Raw genomic sequence first — 13,869 nt, 5'->3', positions numbered from 1 at the left:
AAGCTATTCATTTGCAGTCTGTTGTGCAACTGAAGCAATTTTTGTTTCCGTTTTATAAATGTATCTATTAACTGTTGTGCAAGTGTAGGTTCTGTGCATAAACTTTATTGGATATGCTCACTCTCACTGCCCTTTTTCTAATTCTTTAGCACGATCGTTTTCCTAAGAATACTGAGTGACTGATAGATCAAACACTTATTGATGTGCTGATAAAGACAAAGAAGGTGGAATTCTGGGAGAAGCTAAAGGGGAAATCAATTAAAAACAAAGTGTGACTAAAAGTTGTGTTTCTATATTGTGATGCCACTGTGTCGCCACACTAAGAAACTCCCCCATTTGCGCTTTTAATCCCAATTGTTGTTGAGAGTGATTGATACCTCCCACCATTGCGTGCTGTGGAGAGACGACCATTGAATCCAACGGCATAACAATGGCATCGCTGACAGGCAGTCTCACTCTCCCTCGGTCCTTCCTGCCTTTTTACCTGAACTGCACCTGTGGGCTTCATCATCTCCCGCTGCTTGCACACGCGACGGACGCACCGGGTGCGCGCATCACGTGCACTCCCGACCAGCTAGGGTTCGCATTGTGCTGAGTTGACTGGATAGCTGCGGGTTCATACAGCCTCGGCGCCTTAAATGGGAGCACATCACGCATTTGGACGACTTGCACCTTCTCTCCAGTAACTTTGATGGGGACTTCGACATTAAGCAGGGAAAATGCCTGTGATGAAGGGATTATTAGCGCCTCAGAACACGTTTCTGGACACTATAGCCACACGGTTTGATGGCACCCGTAAGTTTGCTTTCAATTATTTCACTCTAATCATTTCATCAGCTGTATTAGTTTTGGATTTGAGTGTTTGTTCCTTGGTTTACTTGGGTTTTATAATTTATAAGGGGCGTGAGAAAGCAGACTCACCCTTGGGTACATTAGTTCCTTTCTTCAACACTTGCAATTTTGTTTTGTTGTCCCCGACGCAAATTGCCTTTCACTTAAAGTTGACACCACATATATCAAGCCCATTTGTTTTTCCCGAGATAGACTTTAAGCTTTCAGGTAACACCATATTGTGTTTAAATCAGACAGTAAAGGAAAGCTGGAGAGCTCCCATAGCATTATTCTGCTGAGGCTGTCGCTCTCCGTGGTGCTGATCTTTCAGCACCATGGACAGCGACAAAGGGTTAACAGGGCGCTCACACACCCAGCCTACAGCTTCTCACCACACATTTGGACAACTTGTTCACAAGTTGCAGCCTCTGTGGTATATTATGTATAGATATGTCATTGTGAATCGTTTTGAATGAACTTTTTTTGAGTTCACACATTCACTTTTGCAATGAAGTCCATCTTTCTTATCTCGGATTTATTTCTTTTTTTTGGCCGACAATCCTGCGGCGGGTGCAATCTTTCCCCCCGCCGGTCTGAAACCAGCAGTCACATTTATCAAAGTTAATTGGTCGACAAAGTCATTACAGCAAGACCTTCCTCAGGCTGGGGCACAGGCATTTCTCAACTTTTGTCTGGTCTCTTGCTTCTCATCTTAGTAGTCCTCTGTTTTCATGATGTTTCATAATCATCAGAGATATTTCCTTTAATCTTCTGTTTCTCTTGGAGGATTCTTGGGAATCATTGATGTTTTCCTGCTGATGTTTCCTCCAGGTTTATTTCATGTGAGCTGCCCTACTCATTTTCTCTTCTCTGCTTAGTTTCAGCTTCTCCTCTGTTTTCACTTTTAGAGTTTCAGCAGAGGTGCTGTTGTTTGTCTGTTTGGGTAGCTGTGCAGGCCCTTAGGCTGTAGTTTTGCTAAGATTTCTGTGATTTAGAGATTGTGGCTTAAGTGTCCTGTCTTTGCTCATTAGTTCAGATGTCACTTTATACAATAAGAGTATATTGTATAAACACACATAGAGTCCCCTTTGTGTGCCTCAAAATCTGCCGAATATGTCAGACAAAGCACCTTTATCTGCTCACTCTGTTCCCATACTTGCCTACATCCTGCATTTAATTGCAGATTTCAACCCAAACTCACCATCCGACTTTACTTGTATCCCCCTCTCTGGGTTATTCTGCCTTTCCTCTACTGTGTTCATACCACTCAGAGACACAATAATAACCAGAGACATCCATCCTGATTCCAGTCCCAATATCTGTGGGTTGAGCACCACTGTATGAGTGAGAGCAGGCTATATGTCGAGTGGCGACAAACATTCAGCCGCCTGAGCAGGGGCTCTGTCCTAACACCAGGGAATTGGAGTGGTACTGTACTTGGCACAAGTGGTTTGTCAAGCTCCATAGAATGAGCTGCTGTCCTTGAGCTGGCGAGGCAAAGGAAATTAACGTTGGATTTGAACTGCAAGATGGGGCAGACTGGGAGCAGCAGAGCCTGACGGGACAAATTGGGTCTGATGGCTTGGCCAAGAGCAAATATAAGAGAAGAGCTAGGTTCACTGTTATGTGATCCCCCTTGACGTCATCCAAAGCCCAGGTGGGCAGGTTGGACCTGGAAACAGTGATAAATGGATGAAACTGAGAGTAGGCAACTCTATCATGTGATCTGATTTGTATTCAGAGAAAAGGGTTTTTACATTTACTGGTGGCCCTCTAAATGGATATAACTCTTTTTCATGCTCACAAAGAGTGATATTCTCTTCCATGCTCAGACACAGGTTTATAAAATTACCTACCCCTTTCATAACCAGAGCCAACAGAGACAGTTAATAACTGGAAACACTCAGGATCCATTCTATTAACAGCTTTGAGGAGACACAGAATGCCGGCCTGCCCATTTGAATAGTTCAGATGAGGGTTGATGTTTAAATAATTTTTCTACATTTGGAGGAAGTAGCTGCTGTGCAATTACTCAAAATTCCTCGGGGAATGGAGGAGAAAATTTTTTAAAAAAAATGTTCTAATTATGTCTCCAGCATCCCACAGCTGACACAAAATTGCAGATTATTTTGAGCAAAGTCATTTCATATATCAGGAGGTGACATTTTAAAACACCAAGAGTGTGTGTAAATCACTGTGTGCTTTGTGGACTTGTTGGTTGACAGACGAAAACACCCCTGATCGCTGCAGTTGGGTTTGTTGTGTACCTGTTTGCCCGTAATATAACTAAAATAACAGAGTCTGTCTGTGTCTCTGCTCTGTGATGACTGTGAAAATCCTGTGACACCTTCTGTCATCCCTCCAACCACATGCATCATCCAGGGGACTAATCTTACCTCCTGCACCTCACGGGTGCTATAAATCGAGGCGGGTGATGCTCGTCACAATCAAAGATGGTGACTCAGGTTGTATATAGTAATTTGAAGAGTATCTATATTTAGGCCTTCTAAAACAATTTCCTATATTTTACACAAATCATTTAATCTATAAAATGTCAGAAAATAGTAACAAAAAACAAAACAAAAATTTCATTTGAATTTATAACACCTTTCATACAACAAATGCAGCTCGAAGTGCTTTACAGCAAGAAAATTACAAATAGTTTTTCACATAAAAACAGATTTAAAGGAGCATTTAAAAAATATAGATAAGAAATGAGATGCATAAGAACAGATAAAATGCATAAAATTAAACACAAATACAGTTAAAATATAAAATAAGCAATATGCATTTTAAAGGTAGTTCAAGTGCAAGCAAGTGCAAGAGAGCTTCAAGAGTAACTAGTTAAAGGCTAATGTAAAGAGATATGTTTTGAGCTTTCTTTTAAAAGTATTAACTGAGCTATCACAGCAAATTTCTGGAGTGAAATATCCTGGAGTTAAACAAAGAGTTTGATTTGGGGAGTTTATTTTCTAAGTTAGACTACAGTTTGTGTTCGGTGTTACTCTTTGGTGGGGTAATATTTTGGGGTTCATTCGCTGAGTGTTGAGGAGCATCATTCAACACTACTACGGTGAGAGCATGTAAAGTGAGAACAGTAAAGGACCAAAGCAGCTGCCCTGTGGAACCTCACAACAGCTGTCAGGGTTCTCTGACACTTGATCTCCAATGCTGACCTAAAGCTTCCTCCCTTTGATGTATGTTTTGAACCAGTTTTGAACCAGGTAGGCGGCCATCTGCCTCGACCGGTTAGAGTGAGGGGAATCCCAATACATTTTTTTCTAGGTCAAGTTAATTTTGTCGCTTGTTTTGTCCAACCAACATCCAAAACTCAAACATATTGAGTTTCATATGATTAAGGACTAATTTCTGGTAAGAGGACTTAAACAATTAATGAACTATCATTATAATTGCTGATTAATTAATGAAATAATGAAATAATCATTGATTTTTTTTTCTTGGTTTTTAAAAAGCACATGACCTAAAATACGGTTTTATATAGTCGAGTAATACATCATTTTTGTTTACTTCTAAATAGTATTGTATTATGTATGTTCTGTTTTGTAAACGTATGGAAACATGAATTCAGAATTAGTTGGCACTCACAGTAGAGTAAATATTTGGTCATGTCAGTGCAGTTAAAATGCATACCTCTGAACTGAAGCTATCACAGCAGCCTCGTCACCAGTACAAAATACTTGCTGACTTGACTCTCTGTCAAACAATGGTGGCCTGCATTAGGGAAAGGGAGACTGTACTGGGCTGCCAGATTCAGCAGACGGTTTGGTGGTACAGTTGTAACAGAGGCCTGGGCAAAGTCTCCCAGTGTGCTGCCTCCCTCCCATCCTGCACCATTCTTCCAGACTGCTATTTTCTAGCTCTCGGCATACACTGTATTTCCAACTCCTCAAGGCAGGTAATTACTGTCACAGTAACACTGTGTGTTGAGTCGGAACACGACGGCAGTCGTAAGGTTTAAGTGTGGATATGAATGAAAGAGAGTAGAGAGTAGAGCAAGAAGCAGGAGATTGTGCAGCATTTTCTACTCCTTGCTGCTTTGTACCACTGAAATTGTGTGTGTGTGTGTGTGTGTGTGTGTGTGTGTGTGTGTGTGTGTGTGTGTGTGTGTGTGTGTGTGAATTTTCTTGAAATGCAGCATATCTAATTATGTGGTTAATAAGTATCGGTGGGGTCCCACATTGTGATTACCACTTGCTGCCAGGTGAATGTTTTAAAAACCCATTTGAGTATTGTGCACGTTAGTCACTTTCAGATGCAGCACATCCCACTGTCTCAGTATATTCTGTTGGTGTCCCTGTGGCTTAGTCACACCAGCAACCCTATGACCTGCAAGAAGGCAGAGGAGCTAATTACTGAGGATAAAACACCACAGGCCGCATACTGACACATATGTTTCACAAAGGTTTGTTAAAGGATAGATAGATAGATAGATAGATAGATAGATAGATAGATAGATAGATAGATAGATAGATAGATAGATAGATAGATAGATAGATAGATAGATAGATAGATAGATAGATAGATAGATAGATAGATAGATAGATAGATAGATATGTCATACAGCACCAAAACGAACAGCAACATTTTCATTTCCCTTAATAGACGCTTTAAGGGGGGGTTATTTTCCATTATAATTATGCTAACCTGTTAAAAAAAAAAAAGGCAGGTATGTCAGAAGATGACTGTGGAAGAAATAATGAGTGCACTTATGAGACTGTGAGGGAGTAATCAATCATCAATGACTGTAGTGCTGCAGGCCCTCACTCACTGGCAGTGGATTGGCACTACTATTCCAATTGTCTCCAAAACCCAATTAATATTGAGACTTTCTTTTAAAAAAAATAAACAGAAATAACGGTGTCTTGCTGGAGTTGATACAGCCCTGAGGTCCGCCATATGTACTATATTATAGCGTGATTTTTACCCATTTGCTGTTCATACAGCAAGCTTTAAAAACAACAGTGTTTAAAATTGATCTTGTGTAAGAAGAAAGTTGCCTGTTTGCATTGCCTCAGGGTCATTTTTCAGGACACCTGGTGAATTACAGCTTGTTTAGCTCATATTAATTAGAAATGCGCTGTTTCCTACAACGTAATCAGCTGCATGTCATGTTTAAAGTGACAACATACCCGGAATCTACCTATTCAGTCACAGTAAACCAGCACACGTAAAAGCATTGGCATCGACTGTGGAAAATGTAAATTAGTGTGTTGAATTAATAGCAACCCAGCACTGTCCAGTCGCTTTAACAAGGCTTTGATAAAGTGTTCAGTTAAGATGACACAGCCATCATCCTCAGTACAGACTCAGCAGGCGAACACTGTCCTCACTTTAAGGTCACTGGACTTGATTATTGCTGTGAACTTAAAGGGGGAGAGAGAATCTCGTCTGTTCCACCAAACTTCTGGGACCTCTGCATGAGAGCCTCGCCGTCACCGTGGACGTTCTGCCTTGTTATACCCCCTAATTAGTGAGATTTCTCTCCTAATCACCGCCTCTAATGGACTGTCCAAAACGATCGACAAACGGGATTTCACCAGCGGAAGTCTGGACCAAGTCGGCCATTTTTAGACTTAATTAATTGTATTGGGTTTTCTAAGAAAAGAGAGGGAAGCTATATGACAGAAGTTTGTTAGGTAGACAATGGAGGGTGATAAAGATATTGATTTAGATAGAAAGAAAGAAAAAGCTGGGGCCTGCAAATGACAGGAATGTAATGGCCTATGTAATGTTTCATCCAGTGAGAACCGAAGGGAATTGATTAAGGCAGAAATGATTAAGGCTGTGAATTTGTGTAATAATTTTCTCTCTTCCGTTATGGTATGACCCGATTAACACCGTCTGATTGTGTGTGTATGAGTGTGTTTAGGCCTATTCTGCATGTTTATGAGTGTGTGTGTGTGTGTGTGTGTGTGTGTGTGTGTGTGTGTGTGTGTGTGTGTGTGTGTGTGTGTGTGTGTGTGTGTGTGTGTGTGTGTGTGTGTGTTGTGACTTTGACACAAAAATACAAATAATTGATAAAGAAACTAAAATTTGGTGATACAAATGTGACATTAATTCCATAATCCCATTCTGTTTGTTAACACTGCATCCAAAAGACAGACTGAAGAGTTGTAACCTTGGTTGCCATGGTGTGTGTCAGTGGTTACTGTGGCAACTGTAGTGACTTTTTTTTGTGGTTATGTAACAGCTCGTTAGCACTTTCTTAGAGAACGACATGAATTTTGGCAAAAAGGTAAGGAGGTCTTTCCATCCATCTCCCCCACTTCCCCACCAATCTTTACCACGCTCCATCTCCATCTTTCATCAGTCCACCTCTCACAGTTCCATCTCACTCACTTTCAAGTTTTCACATAACCCTCTGCCCCTTTCCCACCCTCATCTGTCTGCCTCTGTGTGTTTCTCAGCCTCCCTTTCTATTCCCCTTGCCTGTCCACATCCCCCTCATCTGTCACTCTCTCATGTGTTTTGCCATCCATCTCGCTCTCTCTCCCTTCCTGCTGTGTAGTTCTGATGGTTTTTGCTTCCCGACCTTCCTCCTCCCTCCTTCTCTCTCTCTCTCTCTTCTCTATTTCTGTGTCTCCATTGCTTCCTCATGCTCCATCACTCATCATTGGAATTGTTGTTATGGCTTAAATCTGTCTCCGTGGTTGCTTCAGGTGGTGGCACGAGGCTGTGGAGGAGCTGGTGAAAATTCATATGGAGCATTTGTGAGTGTGTTTAAAACTGGAACACAGCAGTGTGTGGACAAGACACCACAAACACACACTCACTTATTCCCCACTATACCATCTGTTTCTGAGAGTGTAGTGAAGGAAAATACCTGATGGTGCAGCTTTGCTTCCTCTAACCCACCTAGTTATTTTAGCACTGACCTGCTGTGGAAATAGATTCAAACAAGTCCCCAGACTGAAATAACACAACATGTCGTTCCTCATACTCAACTGCAAACAACTGCCATGACCTTTTATCTGACCTGGTGCCCTTTTTGTAAAGACACCATATGTTAGAGTTGCAATAATTATTCATGTTTTCTCATCAGCATAGAGTTTAGGTTTGTTTATATAGGCCCAAAAACTGCTTGATTAAGGTTAGGGAAGACCATATTTTAGGTTAAACAAACACTCAGGCTTTGTTCAGACTGCAGGCAAATTCGATTTGTTTCTCAAATCACATTTATTAGTTATTTGCATATGAGTGGATCAGATTTGATGTGGCCAGACAGCACCAACTTATCTTGCTGTGATAATGATGTGCAAAGAGCTACGCTGGTGACACGGCTTTCCAACATGGAAGTTGCCAGCTCTGAAGTGGCAGCAGACAGTTTGTTTCAGCTTCTGCCCGTGAACTGTTGTTGCCAGGGTCTTTTAGAGCTTCAAAATCTACACTCTCCGATATCTCTGCTTCTGCTCACTCTGTTACTCTGAAAATGACGTCGTCACCGTGTGTCGCGTTGGGAGTGACGCAAGAAATCCAATCTGAGCCACCAGAGCGCCCAGACTAAGAAGCATCTGTAGTTTGCATCCGGTTTGCAAACATTGCATTTCTAGTGTTGTTGGTTTATTTTTGCTTTTTGGACTTTCGAAAATCAATCCAGATACAATCTGGATGTGACAAAAAACGGATTTGGGCTGGCAGTGTGGGCAAGGCTTAAGAGTCTGCATGAGCCGTGCTTGCACTTCTGTGAGGCTGTACTACGTGCATTTAATACAAATGAATAAAAACATAATTGCTGAGACATTTAATTTGGACCAAAGCTAATCTGACCCACTGACCAACCAAATATGACAGCCATAGTGCTGCTTGTGCTGCTGGCTTGGCTAAAAAAGAACGACTTGATTAAGTTGTTAAACCAGTCGTTGTTTGCCAGATCATAAGTGTTACTAGTCAGGAAATGTAAAACATTGGTTATTTTTCAGTTTTTTGACTGTTTTCTAGTGGTTCTGTAAATAATCTGTCCCAGAGAAGTGATGCATTTCAGAGGACGCCCATATAAAGTGGATTTTTCCTCATTAGGAGGAGGTGGGTTGGGTCGATGTTTTGAGATTGCTGTTCACATCCTGTTTCCAACCAAAAGTCAGGATAGGTTTTTAAAACTGTATTTACCGTTTTGTGCTTAAACCTAACCAGGGGAGCTGCTTTAAGAAACACTCGTGTGAGTCGTATTTCAGGTAAGAAAGACACAACCTATATGGTTGTAAGGGTTGAAGGACTTGCTATTTTTATCAGTGTTTGAATAAATAACTGATGCCAAATTCTTTAGGAGATATTGAGAAACTAACCAAGTCTTCAAAGAACAAAAATTACGTTTTGACTATAATTACACTTGTATTGGTAGCTTAATGTTCACCATCAAGGTACTTCAGTTGACTTTAATTGCTCTGTAACCGTCTCTTTCTCTTCTATCCATGCCCTTTTTTCTCCTCTGCTCTCCTGCTCTCTTTCTTTGTCTCTGCTTCTCCTCCTCCCTCTATTCTCTGTGTACATGTGGGGTTTCTCCAGCAGCTGTCAGGCAGTAGTGCAGAGCAAGAGGTGAAATGATCTATGAGCTTCTACATCGGAGAAATTAGCCAAAAGAAAATAAGGTTTTGGGAGGATACAAAGAGGGTGAGATGGATGAGAGGGGAGACAATAAGGAGTTAAAAAGAGGAGCAAAGGAAAGAGACACTGGGGGAGGTGGGAGAGGGAAAACAGTGAGATAAAATCAAAAAGTACTCAGACAGAGAGATGATTCCGATTTTTTTCTTCAGCTGAGGTTCAGGGTGCAGAGGAAAGATAAAAGTAGACAGATGATGCTTTTGTAGAGGCAGCGGGAGGGGGAGGTGAAGGTGAACGTGTGCGAAGAATGAAGGAAATAAATGGATCAGGGAAAAGAGGGAAGTCTGTTGGAATTACAAGAGGAAGGAGGAGATGAGGAGTAATTAGGTGGAGAGATCCAAAATTGTAGGAGGGACATAAGGAACAGCTGGAGATAAAGGAAGGAGGGAGTGAAGGTTGATCGGGGGAGGGATAGGGACAGTTGGAGTGATTGATGGAGGGGGGTAGAGGGAGGGAAGAGAGCACAGGTAGGGAAATCTAGATGGGGGGGGCAGCCAAGGTGGGACATAATGCATGGTGCAATAGCAAAGGAGGGAGGGAAGGAGCCGGAGAAAGTAGGACAGTGGCAGGGAGGGGGAGAAGGAACAGTATAGAAGAAGAAAGATGAGGACATGTCATAGAGAAGACAAAACAACAAAGATACAGGATAAAGGAGAAGAAAATGGTTCTGTGCCAAAAACAAGTGTCAACCTATTACAATGGTAAATGCTGAAATACCATTTGAAAATATTATACATTTATCAAAATAAAAAACACACAGGGTGGCAGTTTGTGCTGATATTATCAAAAAGGGACAGAGGCAATTAAAACTTTGAAGACTTATTTTAAAAAACTATTTTTATTTCTGTATGAATAAAATATTTATGGCTAAATATATGGTGAAAAGTGTTCTTTATTAAAAGTTTAACTATAACAACAACAACAAAAATCCAGATTTGTTCATCGATTTATGCAACATACATTTTTTTTCCAACTGAGTCTAGGGTCAATTCAAACCAAATCAATCTTTGAAATAACCAAAACTGTTCCAACTTTGGCAAAATACATTTTACTTTCTGGGTTGTTTTTTTGCCACTTTGTTCACTTGGGTGCAGAGGCCGGACATACTGGGATCCAGTACTCATTATTTTTCCTTTTTATAGTACTTCTGTTTATTTATATATTTATTCAAAAGACCATATTTATAAGGAGAAACAGACTTCTTCTCCAACTGTTTTTGGTCCAAGTAACATTGATTTGCACACACCGGACTGTGCTCGTGTCAAACAAACTAAAACTAAAACCTACCAAGTATGCCATTCATTTGCAATATGGAAATGTCTCGAATGGAGATTCTCAGCCTTGTGTTTGCTTGGTTCTTGTATATATTATGAAATAATAAGGATATTTCATATACTGTACACACACAAAATACAGCATACCTGTCAATTCTGTGCAACCAAAGGAATCCTCTGCCAAATGCAGTATAGTCAATATTTCACTGTAAACATTCGTTTTCTATCAGCACCATCCTCCTATGCTCTGGTAGCTGCCACCAGACAGGCTGCAGCCCTTTGTTTAGGGCCCCGGGCACTCCAGTAGTCCTGTCGGTGTCTCTCTTGCTATGCCCGAGTCTTAGGGGCCTCAGGTTTGACAGAAGCCGGTCCCAACGCGGGACCTGCTCTGACCATATGTCTGGGCTATTTAGCCAGAGTATTCTCATGTGTTTTTCTCTTTTACAAATGGATATCACAATCACTGTGATGTTTTCATTCTCACTATGTTTCCAAAAATATTGCTTAAGGACAATGGATTTAATTTTCATATCATTGTTTACTACCTCTATTAGTAAAAGTAACATTTTACTAATCACTGAGATGTGGGAACCCGGATATTTAAAAAGAAGCCAGATGAGAAAATCGTGAGCAGATTAGTTTTTAACGAGCCTCTAGGTAACACAAACTTATTTGAGGGAGAAAATAGAGGTTGGCTGCACTAGAAACATCTGCCACAGTTGTACAGTTTTCTTGTGCAGTGATGGGTTCTCATTTGAGGCACGCTCACTTTAAATTTGATCTCCAAATAAAGAGGTGTATAACCTGGTTAAACTCTTCAGAAGGCTTGTTTTTAACCAGTTTGATTGATGTCTCACATTTCTGCCTATTCTCACCTCTTTTATGGTTGCCACTGTGTTCACAGATATCCTTAATTACTTTTCTAAGTACAGCATATCTTGATCTACAAAAAAAGGCAAAAATGAATTAGTGCAAGTCATAATCTCTAGATCCCAAGACAAAACAAAAACTGATAATTGTTCTGATTAATAGATATTGTCTTTTAAGACAAAGCCTGATGTCACATATTTCTCTGATCCCCACACATTCATGATCCAAAAGAACAAATTAAAAATACATACATAAATATCAGTGACATATTTTTCATTATGATGCTGCCAGAAACTCATTAGAGCACTAAATTTGCCACTGAAATGGTCCCCAACCAATCTACTATGTTTAAATCATGTTTGTTAAAAATCACAGTGCTCAGACATCTTATGAAATAAATAAAGATTTCACAAAGTATTGAGAGACAGACTTTTGTTTTTTGTTCTGTCATGGAAATAAAAATAAAGATTATGGCCACCATAAAATTCCAGTCAGCCAAACTAATTTGGAAGAGATATTAAGGGGATCATCGAAATTATGTCCAAAACAGTTTGTTGCTAATTTTACTTCCAAGTGATGTTGCTATGTTCCCACATCTTAGCAAACATTTAGCTGAGCTTTAGGTATAGAAATTATGACATTCATCCCAAAGCTTTAAAAATAGCAGAGCTCTACTTTATTCGCTATTACACAATACAGGATATGGTGTAAAATTACAGGAATCACAGTATTTTAGCGTGTGCGGGAAGCGTGCAGAGGCAACTGTTGATTGCCAGATGGGATTATAAAAAGGAACATGCTGCTGATTCCTCGTGAGAGACGCATACAAGAGTTTTGTTCTCCACTGTTGTATTCCCAGCTCAAATCTAAGGTGCTTTCCTTCAACAAAGCCTGACATACAACATAAAACAATTAAAGATCTGGGTTGGTGGAAAAAGGAATTATTGATGCAGGAAATGGATTTCTGTAATGAAATGTAATTGAAACAAGTTGCTCTGCGGGATGTCTTAAGCAGTGGTTATAATAAAGCCCATGTCGCTTTGTGTGTTTGCGTATATGAATTTGTGATCATGTGTGTGCGACTGATTTATTTCTTGATTACACAGATGTCTCAAGTGGATTCTGTATAATCTCTGGATGCCAAATGTTTGTGTTTGTGTGTGTGTTTGTATTTTTCTATGCATTTCAGGGCCTAGTTCTGGCTGGTTTGACTGCTTATCAAATTACAGCAGGGCACACAAATACACACACCTATATCCACACACACACACACACAGAGACATGATAGAAACCACCGTAGTCCGCTGTTTTGTATAATGGGCATTGTACTGTAAACATTAGCTGTCTATCAGCACAGCTCAGCATCACTGCGCAGCACCAGCACTGTGGGTGTTTGTTTTTATAGATGGGTGTGTTTGTGTGCCATAATAGATAGATTCAGGTATAAACAGCTGGTCCACTTCAACTGGGTATTTAGTGCTACAGACACAACTAGGCTAATTAACTGTGATAGACTTCAGCAGTCAGGGGATTCTTTTTTCTCCTTCATCAATCCAGCTCTTCCCAATTTATCCTCCACTCCTGCCTTTTCTGTCACTCTTTTCTTTTGAAATATTTCTCCTAAACACATAACGCAACTCCCCCTGAACGTATTATCAATTCAGGGTCAGTGTCTTGACACTAGGGAATGAGTTTCAAGAGCAGGATCTCTTATCTCTTCAGTGTGCAGATAAATCAGTCGCTTATTGAGGTAAATTGTAACAGGTAGCGAGGAGCCTCTTGACCAGTTGAATTTGCTTCCATATTTTTTATGTGAAGTTCCATGGGTTGGTGGAGATAGCTGAGAGGATAGAGCAGTGGTCTCACAGAGTGAAGGTGGTGCAATTTTCAAAGATGAGTTGGCTAAATTTCATACTGTCCATCTTCCATGTTGATGAAAATAATCACTATAGCTGCTTTTATCGATATGGATCAAATGATAACGTGTCATTTGAAAGGTGTCTGCAAGAATGCAGGTGAGTTAAAAATGATTACCAGTGTTCACTCTTCACCTTATCTTAATGGAGAATCCCATTATTTACATGATGCCGTGTGTATTGGCTGGTGTCAGGAAATCCATAAGCATTACAATCAAAATTTCTACAGTGAATAAAACTATTTGCTGATGTTTTCAGCATAAATTTAATAAATCAAAGGGATGACCATTTAAATTATTAGACTAACAAGACTTTATCAAAACAGCATATTACTGATCTGAGAAGGAAATGCCAGAGGG

The 13,869-nt window shown here is 40.3% G+C and overlaps 1 protein-coding gene across 1 annotated transcript in view; it reads left to right on the top strand.

Annotated features, from left to right (window-relative positions):
- Positions 1-653: 653 nt before the first annotated feature.
- The window catches only part of kcnh8 (potassium voltage-gated channel, subfamily H (eag-related), member 8), a 49,770-nt gene continuing 36,554 nt past the window's right edge, over positions 654-13,869 (top strand). Inside the window, exon 1 of the mRNA XM_069176734.1 lies at positions 654-795. Coding sequence (XP_069032835.1) covers positions 720-795 — 76 coding nt within the window. The 5' untranslated portion in view covers positions 654-719. The remainder of the gene's footprint in view (positions 796-13,869) is intronic.

Source organism: Embiotoca jacksoni, unplaced genomic scaffold (genome assembly GCF_022577435.1).
Source record: "Embiotoca jacksoni isolate LCO1_2020_lvr unplaced genomic scaffold, fEmbJac1.0.p SCAF_7, whole genome shotgun sequence".
Classification (NCBI taxonomy): Eukaryota; Metazoa; Chordata; class Actinopteri; family Embiotocidae; genus Embiotoca; species Embiotoca jacksoni.
The sequence above is the reverse complement of the archived record's forward strand: the minus strand, read 5'-3'. Positions and strand labels throughout refer to the sequence as shown.